The following is a 14,718-nucleotide window of genomic DNA, read 5'->3' as shown; positions in this document are numbered from 1 at the left end:
GAAAGTCTGTGGTTTGTGAACACGAGCTCCCACTTTGCGGCCCTGTAATGGCTCTCAGTGCGTTCGATCATTTGGACGTTCTCTTAGCCCAGCCTGGCACTTGTACCCATGGGTACTTCCCTAAACCTTTTTCTTACCACTGGACTTGCATAGTTTTAGCTCTGCCCATGCTGGCATCACACTGAAGCTGGGAAGAACAGAGCTCCAGACGCACAGCAGATACTGAGAACCTAGCTTCTGTTTTCACTCCCTTCATCTCCCCAAGAGCTTTTGCAAAATTCTGAATGATGCCGCCACCCACCTTATCTTTTCTCTTTCTAAACTCCCAATTTCCTGCCTTTCTAATAATTATCAGCACACTGAAGTCAGACCTGGGTTGGAATCCAGGCTCTGTTACTGTGTGACGTACTCTATGTGACCCTAGGCAAAGTAACTTCACCTCTCTGAGCCTCATTTTCTTCATCTGGAAAACGAGGCTTAACTCAGTGCCTGACATCCAGCTCAGTGAATGGTTGCCCTGGGGGATTATGGTTTGAGCTGTGCTTAAACCAGCAACAGAGAGAAGAAGATTGGAAAGATAAAGTTTCTATGTCCCCATCTGTAAAATGGGATAATGTTACCGACCTGGGAGAGTTGTTATGAAGAACGTTACATGCGGGAATTCCCTGGAAGTCCAGCGGTTAAGAATTGGTGGTTTCACTGCTGTGGGCCCAGTTTCTATCCCTGGTCGGGGAACTAAGATCCTGCAGGCTGTGCAACGTGGCCAAAAAGGAAAACAAAATGAACATTATATGGTGCACATAATAGTATGTGGTAGGTACCTGGCTGGTACTCTGTGTTATCTTCCTCTCCTGTCCCTCCCCATCATCCTCTCCCCTCCTCTTTCCTTCCCTTATCCTGCCTTCCCTGTCCTGCCCTTCTCTCCCTGTCTTCTCTTTGGATAATCACACAGGTCCACACACTGCAGAAGAATGTGTAAAATCCCTCGTCCCCTGCCCCTCCTGTGGCTGGACAGGCAAGATAAAGTAGGAGGAGAGAAACCCGAGATAGTGCTTTGGCCCAGGTCATTTATAAGGGAAAGAAAGTAAACAAACTGTTAGTGGCTGAGACAGAGAAAAGCTGCGGCTGGTGGGAAAGCAGCCTGGATGGATGGAGGCTTTTGACACATCAACTTGGCCTGAAATCTCTGAGTCACTGCAGGGGGTCTGTCTGCAAGACAGATTCAGGACTGGTTAGTCAGTGCTCCCCAGAGGGCAGGTGAGAGCCGGGGTAAGACTAAGTCATGGCTGAAAACAGTTAAGGGGACAGTCAAGGAATTGAGAATAAAATGCCTAATTGTACCTGGGGTTTTATATGTCATTAAATCCAATTTTAACTGCCTGCCTTTTCATAATATGAGTGGGTGATAACTACTGGAGAAGGTTATTGTGCTTAACTGTTTTAATGAGAGTTTTGTTATGTGTCTGGGAGAGGAAATTGGGTAGAAAAATGTGCAAAGCTCCATTGCTCTGCTAACTTTATGGTCAAAGTTACAGCCAAGACCCGGTTATTTAAGCCTAAACCCAGAATAGGGAAGGCCACGCTGGGGGAAGAGGCAGATTCATTATTGATGTGGCCTGGACTTAGAAAGTAAATGTCACAGGTCAACAAGACACCACTGGGGACACAAAAAGCCACATCAGGAGGAGGATGTGGATGTGGACACATGGATGTCATGGCTCAGGGCTCCTCAACGTGGGCTTATGCTGGGGTTGCAACTGGTCACAGACCCTGTCTCCAGGGTTCATCCCTGTAGGCACAGTCATACAATTCTCCATGAGTTGGGGTGAGAAAATGAAAATGAATGGAGAAATTCAGCGGGAAACGTGTATGGTGATGGCTCTCAGACTAAGGGAGGGGAGCCCCCTCCTCTGGACCCTCTCGACACACTCTAGCATAGCATTTATCGTACTTTATTAAAGGTATCTATTTTCTTACCCACGTCCCCACTGGACTGCAAGCTAAGACAGGGACCACGTCTGAGTAGACCCTGCATTTCCTGTGCCTAAGACAGTGCCCGACACACGCTAGGTGCTCAGTCAATATCCACTACAGTCCTCATTTCACCTGACTCAACCAACCTGATTAAGACCCTGTACTCTAGAGCCAAACACCTGGGTTTGAATCCAGCCACCGACTGGACAAGTTACTTATCCAATCTCTGCCTCAGTTTCCTCCTGTGTAGGAAGATCTATGATGGTGGCTGTGAGGATTAAATAAGCTAATGCATGTTCATCGAGCACAGTGCCTGACACATAATTAGTGCTTAATCAATGTTAGCTATCAAACATCAGCATTAGCATCACTATCACCGTCACAATCACCATCACCCCATCATCACCATCACCATCATCATCACCATCATCATCATCACCATCACCATCATCATCACCATCATCATCATCACCATCATCACCATCATCATCATCACCATCACTATCACCATCACAATCATCACTACCACCATCATCACTATCACCACCACCATCACCATTATCATCATCACCATCACCATCACCATTACCATCATCATCATCACCATCATAAGATCAACTTCCCAGTCCCTGGGGCAAGTCACTAAACTTTGTATATGAATTTCCTCTTCTAAGTTTAACCACATGCTCATTAAGATCACTTTTGGCACTGACACCCTCTGGTTCTCTCCATGGTGTGTCTTACCCACTCTCTTTATTAGTCACAGAAACTTCTGAATCCCAAACTGGTTTTCTCTGCCAACCAATGCACATTTGGACCACTTTCCCAAACCAACAAGAGCTGTGTGCTGAGGGCACTCAATTTGTGTGTGTGTGTGTGTGTGTTAAAATTAGTTTAAAGGAAATTAAAATTAAATTTGACTAGAAAATTAAATCCTATGCAAATACATCACATAATACTGTTCAGAGGCAAATGGAAATATATTTGTACTATCTGATGTTTGAGATTATCCACCCAAGAGCTTTCATCCATCAGAATATCTAGCAAAGAGTTGACGGAAAATCTGATAATAAAACGGCGAGCTCTGTGTACCACCTTGTCGTAGGATCCACTGTCCTTTTTGGATGGGAGAGCAGGACAATGTGAAATGAGAAGTTGAGGAAAATAACAGGAGTTGGAATGAGGTGCCAGAGGAAGGCAACCATAAAATAACTGCAAATACAGAGAAAAAAGGTGTGAAGAACATAGAATACAATTACTCTAGTAAATGGTATTCACAGAAGGCAACCATTGGCATGAGAAAAGGGAAACATATGGAGACTAGGCACACATATGTATATTCATAAGTATCACTAATAGATTATACAACAAATTGATAGCATTAGGTGCCTCCAAGGAGGACAGATGGGTGACCGTGGGAGGCGAGGGGTAGAGAGATTTTTTTACTAGACTGTTTACTCTTTTGTCCTTTTTTGACCATGTGAATACATTGCTGATTTCAAAATGAGTGGTCGAAAAGTTATTCCATAGGGTGAGCAGACAATGACTCTGAAGTTGGAATCTGGACTTTGGTCCTGTGTTTCTCAGTATCCACCTGTGTGATTTATAGCAAGCCACTCCTCTCTCTGGACCTCTGCTTTCTCCCCTGAGAGTGAAAGGGTTCAATTACATTACATCCTCTCATCTTTCAGGATTTGCTATTTACCATGGAACACAGTGCTTCAGCAGAGCATGAACCTACCAGCCCTCTGCTCTGGACCTGGTCCTTTCAGTCCCGATCTTTCTTCTGGTAGTTGTGGGCCCCTGTTTGCCTTCTTACCTCTGGGATTTAGTGCTGGTGAAGGATCAGCAGCTGAGAGCTTGAACTCCAGTAAAATGAGGATGACCAAAAATGCAAAAAAAAAAAAAAAAAAAAATCTGGAGAACCTAAAAAGGAGCCCAGAAGAAGAGAGAACCAGGAGGGGCCGAGTATAAAATAAGAAAGCCACAGAAGAAGCGGGAGAAGCAGTGGAGATGCTGAAGCACGTGAAAAGGTAAGATGGAACAGCAACTCCAGTGCCAGCCCCATGGAGGGAGGCTGGGATGGATGGGAAAGGAGGTATGCAGTGACCAAAACCCTGGTGAAGTCCTCCTTGCCCTTTCCACCAGTGCGGGAGCTCCCATCATGACTACTGGACATTGGCTGAGGTCCTGTGACAATGCAGCCACCTCTATGCACCCAGAGGCCACCAGTAGCACAGGCTAAGAAGGTAGCAGAGGGGACTGCTAGGCTTCAGGCAGAGGTTGGGGAGAGGAGAAAGGGAGGAAAAGAAGAGAAGGAGAAAAGAGAAGAGGGGGAGAGAGGGAAGCAGACTGACAGAGAGCCCAGGGCAGTACAGAGACAGAAAAAGAAAGATAGAGAAAGAAGGAGAAAAAGCGAGCTCTTTACATTCACAGACAGACCCACAAAAGCACACCTGCCCCCTAAAAGCAATGAACTCTGAGACTAGAAGGAGTGTTGACTCATCACCGTGAGTCCTAAAAGGAAGTGTGCCCGGCATTCTAAGCAAAGACACCAAGAGCCCATCGTTACTGCCCCCTCTCCCCCTCCACACCCGCCACATACACTAAATCCCAGGGGTGGAGGAGGGTGGCAGATAAGATCCCATGACCATCAGAAGGCAGATGAGGGCTTGGATGGACCAGGTCCAGAGTAAAGGGCTTGGTGGGTTCATACCAATGGGTATGGGACCATTTAAAAGATATTGACCTCCACGATCCCATCCCAAGAGCAGAAAGTACAGGAGAAACAAGTGAAGGAACTGATGGTGTTTAACCTGGAGAAGAAAGACTTTCTTGAAGATTTTGCTAGAAGGCAGACTACTAGAGCCCCTTTCACCCCTGACATACTTTGATTCTATAAAGTATTTTGAAGGGTTCCCATGCGAAAGAAAGATCAAACTTATTTTGTGTGGCTCCCGGGGATAAATTAGGAGACATTTGCAAAGAGACTGATTCCAGTTTGATGAAAGGAAGCTTTAAACACTGCCAGATGTTTGGGGATAGAATCAGTTACCGGTGGACTGTCGCTGTTCGGGTGTGTAGCAGCGATTCCAAAGAGCAGGGTTGAGTAGTACCTCTGATACTTTCTCATACCAAGCCCCTGAGCAGTAGGGATCGGGGGTAAGCAGGAATATCGGGGGACCCAGTGAAGCCCGATCAAGCCAACAAGTATTACCTCCTACAACTGGATTATAAAACCAGAAAATCACATTGACCTAAATGGACCTTCCTGCCCAGCAAACTCATTTAATGGGAGAAAGAGCTTATATTTGGTGGTGGTGGTCACCCACCAGAATGTGGGCTGGCTGGCGCCCAAACATCACACAGGAGGCCAGGATTCCGGGTGTGGAGCGACAGATGTTTTAGAGATAAACAGGAAAAGGGAAATTTTCTTAAAAGTTTACCATTGGGAAATCATAATGCTAAATTCACACTTCTTGGTGGAGAGGTCACATGGGGCAACTCATGCACTGCCTCGTGGATTTGTTTTTCTGGCCAAGTGAGCCTGCAAGGGTGGGAAAGCTAATTCACATGAGCTGTTGTGTCAGTGCAGCTCTGAGGGCTGAGATGGTATGGGGTAGGGTTTGAGAGCACAGGGGATGGAGCCAGACTACCTGCGTTGAAAGGCTGCTCTCCTGATTAAGGCTGTGTGGCTTAAGTTGAGTCACTCAACATCTCTGTGGTAAGGCTTCCTCCTCTTCGAAATAGAGAAAATAACAGTATTTGCCTAGTAGGATTATTTTGAGGATTAAAAACTTAGAATGCTTATGACACTTGGTTTTGTTTTTTTTTTTTTTTTGCGGTATGCGGGCCTCTCACTGTTGTGGCCTCTCCCGTTGCGGAGCACAGGCTCCGGACGCACAGGCTCAGCGGCCATGGCTCACGGGCTTAGTTGCTCCGCGGCATGTGGGATCTTCCCGGACCAGGGCACGAACCCGTGTCTCCTGCATCGGCAGGCGGATTCTCAACCACTGCGCCACCAGGGAAGCCCAATGACACTTGTTTTTAATGTAGAACAAGTCCTAGTGATTAGGAAGTCCTACATTTATTATGTTATTATTATTATTATTTATCATAATACTTTTCAAAGAAGCATGATGGAGAAGGAAAATCTTGGACTTTGGATTGAGTTATTGCTGAGTTCAATTCCTGCTCTCCATGCCCTTGGTTCAACAATTGTAAAAAGAGGGCAAAAATACCCCCCTGCAAGGTTGGAATAAGAAATTAAATATATTTATGTGTCTGGTACAGTTGCCTGGCATATAGAAACAGTCAAGAAATCTTAGTTCCTTTCTCCTCTCCCCCATTTTGGTGTGTCTCATCTAGGGGCCAGGGCACTGTGCTGAGAGACAGAGACAAAAATGTGAATGAGATGTGGTCCCTGTCCTCAAAGGGCTCACGTCCAGAAGAAAAGCCCAGACACACACAGTGACAAGGTGCTATACAAAGGCTGTGATGGAGGTATCAATCCAGTTACCTAGGAGGCAATGCTTCAGCTGGGATTTGAGAAAAGAGCAGAACTTCACAGAGCTGGTCAAAGTATTGGTCGAGAAAGGGGTGGGGGGGATTTCAGGCAGTGTGGGAAACGCACTGCATACATGTGCCAAAAAGAAAGCCATCGATCACTTGGGATCGCTAGGCATCCCTGTGTCTGTCTCTGGATTTCTGTGCCAAGACCCCAGAAGCCCATGCAGGATACCCTTCCTCTCTCTGCAAAAGTGACCCATTTGGAGAATTAACAGTAAAAACCATGGCAGAGAAGACACTCAGGCAACCAAAAGCAGCATGTGTACATTTCAAGGGGGAAGATGCCAGGAAAGAAAAAGCCCACTAGAGCTGAACAAATCAGAAACATACGAGGCCTTAAAGGTTTCTACAAGACAAGAGTTTCCTGCCTCCCCAGGGCTACGATGCTGGAAGATGTCGCAGGCTTGCCCTGGCTGCTTCATCAGTAATTTCACTGAGCCCACGAGGTCGCCCCACCTTGGTCTGGATATGTGTCACTGTGGCACCCCTCCCCCTCCCACCAGCCGAGGACTGCTGGGACCAGGCTGAAGCACTGGTATGTGAGCCTTTGTTAGAGGCCCCATAAAACTGGCAGATTCAGAACCTTCCCCCCAAAGCTAGCAACAGATATCTTCAAGGAACCGAATCCAAAGCAGAATTTTAGCAAAGCCCAACTTCTATAGCTTCTTCCCCAGGTGAATGAGAAGAGCCTCCAGGAGTGTGTGTGTGTGGGAGGGGGCTCAGATATCCCCGTCTCCAGAGACCAGATGCAGGGGCTGCCATGCTGACATATACCCTCCAGGTCAGTGGGGAGGAAAAGCCCACCCAGCACCACTCAGACACCTGATGCTCATTCAAGAGACTTACCTGGACCACCTGTAATAAATCATCACAAAATGGGTGAAATGCCTCTCCAGGCCCAAATTCAAATCCTCCAACGCCCAAATCTCCCAGCTTCACTGGGGTGCCCTCCCACCCTCAGGATCCCTTCACATTGTCTCTCCCCTCACCACCACCATCACAATCTACTCTCTGGAAAATGTCTACGAAACTCCTTTATCCCAGGGAGTGATAATGCTGGAAGTGTTACCCATCCAGTGAGGCCTCAGTGAGTCAATTATTTGGGAAATACGGGAAGAGACCTACCATACACCACGCGGGGCAGGCAAAGAGCAAGACCCCAGCCCTGGCCTCAAGGCGCCTGGCCCAGAGAGTGCAAACTGCAGGGCCCCGTGGTGCAGTCGAAAGAACCAGGGCTTCGGGGACCTGGGTGTAGAATCCGGATCCACCACTTAGGGGCAGTTTGACCTTGGGCAAGTACTTGGCCTCCCAAGTCTAGTGTGAAATGCAGTTAGCAGTACACTGCATGCTTCACCCATCCTCCCAAACATGCCAAGGCAGAATATTTTCAAAAGCTAAATGAAAGTGTCCAAAAGAGCCCAGGGCTTAGTGGAAGACCCTGAGCCTGTCCAGAAGGGAAGGGTGACATCATCAGCCAACCAGCTGTAGGAACCCCGCCATGAGAATGGCAGAGATGGGGTCTCCTGTCCACGGAAGTCATCCTCCTCCCTGCCGCCCGCCCAGGAAGGCTGCACTTGGTGGACTGCGTCAGGGCTGAGCAGCGGACCCAACCGGGGAAGAGGCTGGAGGACACCGGAAGTTCCTAACAGGCCGGGGGCAGGGCTGCCCCACTGAGTCCAACCTGCCAGAGACCTAGTGACTGTTCCCAGCACCTCAACACACATACTCATTTACACAGCACACACACGCAAAACACACCAACCACACACCACATCCAGAAACCCCGATATCCACCCACACGTCAACACGCCCGTTCACACCTCCCACCGCCTACATGCACACTTAAACACACGTAGAGCATACAAGCCATCACTCTGTCCTACACACACCACACACCTTCAGAGAGCCACAGCTCTGCACATAGGCTCACATTCACCAGATACACAGAAATGCCCGTTCACACGCACACTCGGTGCATGACGCCCAACTCACACACTTGCTCTAATGCCCACACTAGACAGCGGCTCAGGTTGTCGACAGTCCAGCCTGCACAGTCCGAAGTGTGCTCACACTCATGCACACGCGGCCCACATAAACGCAGCGTTTCTACTCCACACCTCTCCCTACAGCGCGGCATATCTGTGCAGCTCATCTCTCCCCCGCCGCCAGCTCCGGCAAAACGCTTCCCGCTCGGTGTGCAGCGGCCACAGTGGCCAGGAATTAAAATGCAGCCAGGAGGGGCCGCACGCGTCAGCACCGCGTCTCCGGGAGCGCAGGGCGCCCGCCGCCGCCGCCGCCCCGCCCGCCCGGAGCCGCGGGGCTGGGAGTCTCGAGACGAGCCGGGCGCTCGGAGCAGCGAGTCCGGGTCACCCCCGAGAGGTGTAGCCGGGGCTCCTCAGTCTCCAGCTCCAGGAGCACCGGGGCAGGAAGAAGAAGAGGCAAGGCACGGCGACACTCGAGGCACTTCGGAGAGTCGCGGGAGAAGCGACACTTCCCTCTGGCCAGCAGCCACTGGCAGGACCCTGAGACGCCCCCAGCCCCAGGCGAGGCGCGGCGCGGGCTCTGGACTTGGGGGAGCCTTAGCAGGTCTCAGCCGAGCGCAGCCCGAGGAGCAGTGAGAAGGGTCCCGGAGGAAAGGGAAAGAGGGCAGCAGCCAGCTGGGCGACCGCTCACCCCTGTACACACCCACCCCACCCGCCAAGCCAGGAGCCGCCGCGCGCCGCTGGGGGCGCTCGTGCCCCGGCGCCTTCCGCCCCGTGTCCCAGCACCGCGGGCCACCGGCCGGGCTGGTGGGGTCCTTGGCGGTGTCCGAATCAGGCATTGGTGGCCGAGTGGCTGCTCTCCCGGGACCAGCGTAAAAGCTGGGGTTAGGCGGAGCCGGGGGGACTCAGCTCAGGGTCCCCCGAGATCCAAAACGAGGGGAGGCGGGCGCAGCGCCTAGGGACCGGAGAGGCGGCGCCCAGCGGGGCCCCTCCAGAGGTAGTGGTCGGCGTCGGGCGTCCGCCAAGAGGACTCGGGGCCAGGAGAGCCTGGGAGGCCCGTGCCAGGGGCGGCGGGCCGAGGCGGGCTCGGTCCCGGGCGGGCGCCCGCGGAGGCGGCGGTGGCGGCGCCGGGCGGGCATGCCGCGCCACCGGAGCTCCTTTCGGGCGCACGCTTCCCTGGCGCGGGCTGCGCGCAGCGGCTGCCGCTGCTGCTTCCACTGCTGCTGCGGACTCCCATGGCGGCTCCGCCCGGCCGGGGCCGCCGCCGCTGCCGCCAGCCGCGGGCTGAATGAATGAGCTGGAGTGGCGGAGCCGGGCGGCCCGCGGCCGCGCTCACCGGCCCGGGACGCTTCCGCATGGCCCGCGAGGAGCCGGCGCCGGCGGCGGTGGCGGCAGCCGGGCGGCCCCGGGGCGGCGAGCGCGAGCGCGAGCGGGCGCTGCAGGGGCCAGGGGCCGCCCGCAGGGGGCGGCCGTCGCTGAGCCGCGCTAAACTGCACGGGCTGCGGCACATGTGCGCGGGGCGTGCGGCGGCGGGCGGCTCCTTCCAGCGGCGTGCGCTGTGGGTGCTGGCCTTTTGCACGTCCCTCGGCTTGCTGCTGTCCTGGTCCTCGAACCGCCTGCTCTACTGGCTCAGCTTCCCGTCGCACACACGGGTGCACCGCGAGTGGAGCCGCCAGCTGCCCTTCCCCGCCGTCACCGTGTGCAACAACAACCCGCTGCGCTTCCCGCGCCTCTCCAAGGGGGACCTCTACTACGCCGGCCACTGGCTCGGGCTGCTGCTGCCCAACCGCACGGCACGCCCGCTGGTCAGCGAGCTGCTGAGGGGGGACGAGCCGCGCCGCCAGTGGTTCCGCAAACTGGCCGACTTCCGCCTCTTCCTGCCGCCGCGCCACTTCGAGGGCATCAGCGCCGCCTTCATGGACCGCCTGGGCCACCAGCTCGAGGACATGCTGCTCTCCTGCAAGTACCGCGGCGAGCTCTGCGGCCCGCACAACTTCTCCTCCGTGAGTTACCCTCCGCGCGGACCCGCTCCCCCAATCTCCCGAGTCGGAAGGCCGCCGGCCGGCTCTCCCCGCCCCCCGTGGCTGGACCCCAGCCCCCTGGCGGTGACATCAGCCTACGAGGTCGAGGCTGAACCCACTCTTAGGTACCCCGAGTCTTCTCCAGGTTGTGGGGACTTGGACACCACTGCAGGAGGAGTCGCCTGGCTCTCCTGTCCCGGCCTCTCTCCTTGCACTGTCAGCTTCCAAGCGCCTCCGCTTTGCTGGTTATGGTCCCCTCCGGGAACACCAGTCCCCTTTCTCACCCCCCAGGTCCACAGGGCTCCAGGTAGCTACCCTGTGTCTGGGATGAAGGGATGGGAAACGAGAGAAGCATGTCTTAAGTGTGGGCTTGTTGTCTTTGGGAAAACCAACAGGAAGCTCTTCAAAAAATGGGCCGCTGCGACAATCGGGTAGAGGCCCTAAGCAAGCTTGGGACCCTAAGCAGCTTATGGCTTGAGAGTTCCAAAACACTTCCAATCTAGGGGAACTTTGGAGGAAACTCCCAAAATACCAGCCATCGCTGAAGCAGTAGCTGGTTTGGTGGGAGAGGCAGCAGCCTTTTGTGCTACTTTTTGAAAGCGTTCGTGTCTTAAGCTACCTGGGAATTGAGCTGTGGCGGGCACCACGGGGGCCCTTGACCCCCCCCCAAGGTGTGAGTATGGGTCTTCCGGTCTAGGGGAACCAACGCCCTGCAGTGGGGAAAGCAGCATGGCAGAGATATGATGTGAACCTCCATGGCCAAGAGAAGTTGTGCTCAGGGTTTGTAAACCATTTGCGGTTAGTTCCCCCATGCTGGGGTCTGGAGAACGCAGCTGTCGGACAGAAGGTTTCTGCCTTGTGTGGTCTGCCTAGGAGGAGTTCTGGTGGCAAGCCTCAGCGTGGCTGGAGCCTGTCCAGCCATTCGTGTGTAAATGCCCCTTGTGGGGGGTTGGGCATTTCCACTAGTGCAGGGAATGTTGGTGTGTGTGTTTATATGTATTGCTCTGATGGTGATTTTACCGGCATTAGGCATCACTCCTGACAATCTCATCTATGACAATGCTTTTTCTGGGATGGTAAATAGATGCTCTGGTTCCAACAGGTGTTGGCACAGATGTCCATCAGGCCAGGCCTCTGACTGGCTGATTGGGCTAGTCCTCATCTAGGATGGTGACCCTGGCTTCAGTCTTGCCCTCCTTGCTTTGCTTTAAGCCTGTATATACAGTAGCTGTGAATTATCCACTCCCCAAATATCCCTTGTTTCCTGAGCTTTTCAGCTGGCTTTTAAAGAATACCTACCTTGTGGTTTCCCCACCTTAGCAAGCAGGAGGTGCTGTTAACATGTGCTTCTAAGTGACTTCGCCCAGACTTCCAACACAATTCTGAGTTCCATCCACAAAGGTGAAGAAATGAAGTTCATTCGTGATCCCTTATTGTTTATTGTTCTTTGGTTGACCACTAACTAGCAGCCCCTAGAGTTGGACTGAAGTTCAGTGTTACATTCAAGTACCAGCAGCTCCAACTCCAAAAGTTGTACAACACTTGGAAAATTCTGCACATCTGACAATGGCTTTACAAAGTGTGGATCGTGGGCTAACAGCCAGAATTCACTTTTGACACTCGCCACAGCCCTGCTTTGGCAGAATTTTATTCCCATTTTAAAGATGAGGGACATGAGGCTCTAAAATGCTGTCCAAAGCACAGAGCCAGCAAGCACAAAGTCCAACTTTGCATACCACCAAATGTATCACACAGAAGCCACATGGAACCTTCCTCTCTGATCCTGGACCTCTCTTCTATCAGAGGACCCCTGGGTAGCCCTCTAGCCCTCAGCCACCTCCAAATACTGTCTCTTCTGGGAGCATGGCTGGGAGAGTGGAAAGTGGGGCTGGCCCAGGGCGTATTAGCCTTGGCCACATGTTACGGGGCCTACAGAGCACATAGCACTTGCAGGAGTCACCTGACCTCAGCCTCCCTGGAAGGAATGGCTGTGAGTTGACGAAAGCAGGGTTCTTCTCACTGGGGCGCAGCCTTCTCTGACCGCCCAGTACCCTGCCTTTCCTGTGTCTGAAGAATTTGCAGGCCCACACCCACCGAAGCAAAAGTATTACCTCCATTCCCCAAAGGTATGTGTTCCTGGGGACTCAAGTGACCCCTAGTGGCTTCATATCATGGCCCTGTCCTGGGAGTTTCCAGCTCCTTCACATTTCATGCTGTAGTTTTTTCCCAGGGGCCTCAGAATTAAAGGCTGCCCCCCCTCTATCCATGGAAACCAAAAGCTATTTCGGAGGAGCCCCTAATATACAGTGGGCCCATCAGGAATACTTTCCTTTAACAATGCTGCCCTGTCCCAGTCCTTGGTCATCTTTGATGGAGTGACACTATAGCGTAGTGGTTAAGAGCATGAACGCTCAAGCTGAACTGATGGCTCAAATCCTGAGACTACCACTTTCTGTGTGCCCTTGGACAAGTGACTTAACCTCTCTGTTCTTTAGTTTCCTACTCCATCTAGTAGAGATAACAATAGTATATACACCACATCAGCTGTGCCTGTATTTGTATATAGGGGTGTGTGAGTGTTTACATGCATATAGAGAGGAGGGAGCTCTTCAGACTGTGCTGGGTCCCTATAAAAATGTTGCCTTTAAAGGGCACCAGCCTCCTAAGTGGTCTTTGGCCTCCAGCTCAGTGCTCCCCGCCCTCTGCATCCACCCTTGGCACTATAGTCAGAGCAGTCTTTCTAAAGGTCCACTCAAAACATAGCACCCCATTTCTTAAAACCCTTCAGTGACTCACCTGTCCTAGGAATGAGGTCCAAGTTCCTCAGGCCTTATACCTGAGCCTGGTCTTATACCTGAGCCCGCCCTCTGGCCACGCCCTCTCTGGCACCACATATCAAGCTCTGCCAAACGGCTGACAGCAGATGGACCCCCGCTCCTCAGGCCTCTCTCTGCCTTCCTCTGCTACCCTAAGTGCACCCCGCCCCACCCTGCTGCTTTGTCTGCCCGGGGATACCTCGTCATCCTCCATCATCCAGCCCTGGGGTTTCTGCTGCTTTGGAGCCTTTCCTGACTACCCACCACTTCCCCTCATCACCAAACAACTGATGCCTTCCTCTTTTTGCCCTCTACCTTCCGTTAGGTGTCAATCCTCACACGTATGCATGTCACCACACCTCCTGGTCTGTGTGTCTCCCCCTCTGGACTTGAGTGGGAATCAGATCTGATTTCCCTGCCATCTCCGGCCCCCAACACAGAGCCCAATGTATTGTAAGTGCTAAGGAAAGATCTGGAGAATGAAGACCTTCCCCAGGTAACCCCAAGACTCCTTGTTGTCCTCCAAGGCTCCTGGATTAATTTCTCCAGGGAACACCAGTGAAATGCATTGCTAATGTGGAAGTGCCACCGGTGAGGAGTGGGCTTCCAGGGGCACCAGTGGGGAGATGTGCCCCCAAAGTCTCATTCCATCCGGTTGGTCTCATGGTCCGGAAATAAACCCGGCAGGGGAGAGCACGGTGTTGGGCAGGGGTAGGAGTTGGATTTTAGTCTGCAGGCCATTCGGGATGTATTTGTTTGCAGCTCCTCTGTATGTTTGTCACAGCTGTGCAAGGGTTAATCACTCAGCGGTCAGACAAAGCAGCTCCGCTTCTGCATGCCCGCTTGGTTTCCCTGACATCAGCCATGGACCTTGGGCTCTGCACACTGGCCACTCTGGGTTTTCCTGGGGGTGGAGGAGAGCAGCCTTCCCACTGGGCAGGATGCAGAACCGTGAGGCCAGTCTATCTGGGTATGGGGCTTCGGAAGAGGGACTGAGGGTCTGGGGACAGGCACGAACAGAGGCCAGTCAGGTCGAAAAATAAGGAGCAGTGACGCTCTCTGGGAGGAGGCATGGGTCAGGGGAAGCGTCAGGCGGACCTCAGTTTAAGGCTTTGGTTCCGCCTCTTTCTAGCCACGTGCCTCGGGCAGGTGCTTCATTCTCTGAGCCCCTGAGAGCTGGGAAGAAGATAACATGTATGCAGTGACCGGCCCCTGCCTGGACAGCATAGGTGCTCAATATTCAAGAGCTATCGTTATAATTTTGTGTGTGTGTGTGTGGTACGCGGGCCTCTCACTGCTGTGGCCTCTCCCGTTGCGGAGCACAGGCTCCGGACGCGCAGGCCCAGCGGCCATGGC

At 52.8% G+C, this 14,718-nt stretch overlaps 1 protein-coding gene across 3 annotated transcripts in view; it reads left to right on the top strand.

Moving 5' to 3' along the window:
• Positions 1–14,718, top strand: part of ASIC2 (acid sensing ion channel subunit 2) — a 930,101-nt gene that overhangs the window by 680,258 nt on the left and 235,125 nt on the right. The window contains exon 1 of one of the 3 annotated variants that reach the window (XM_059047862.2): positions 9,709–10,528. The exons of the other annotated variants lie outside the window; for them this stretch is intronic. Within the exon in view, the coding sequence (XP_058903845.1) occupies positions 9,818–10,528 (711 nt within the window). The 5' untranslated portion in view covers positions 9,709–9,817. Of the gene's footprint in view, positions 1–9,708; positions 10,529–14,718 lie in introns of those variants that run through there. 3 annotated transcript variants of the gene reach the window in all.

This window comes from Kogia breviceps, chromosome 19 (assembly GCF_026419965.1).
Source record: "Kogia breviceps isolate mKogBre1 chromosome 19, mKogBre1 haplotype 1, whole genome shotgun sequence".
NCBI classification, from domain to species: domain Eukaryota; kingdom Metazoa; phylum Chordata; class Mammalia; order Artiodactyla; family Physeteridae; genus Kogia; species Kogia breviceps.
This window is presented reverse-complemented; position numbering and strand designations above follow the sequence as displayed.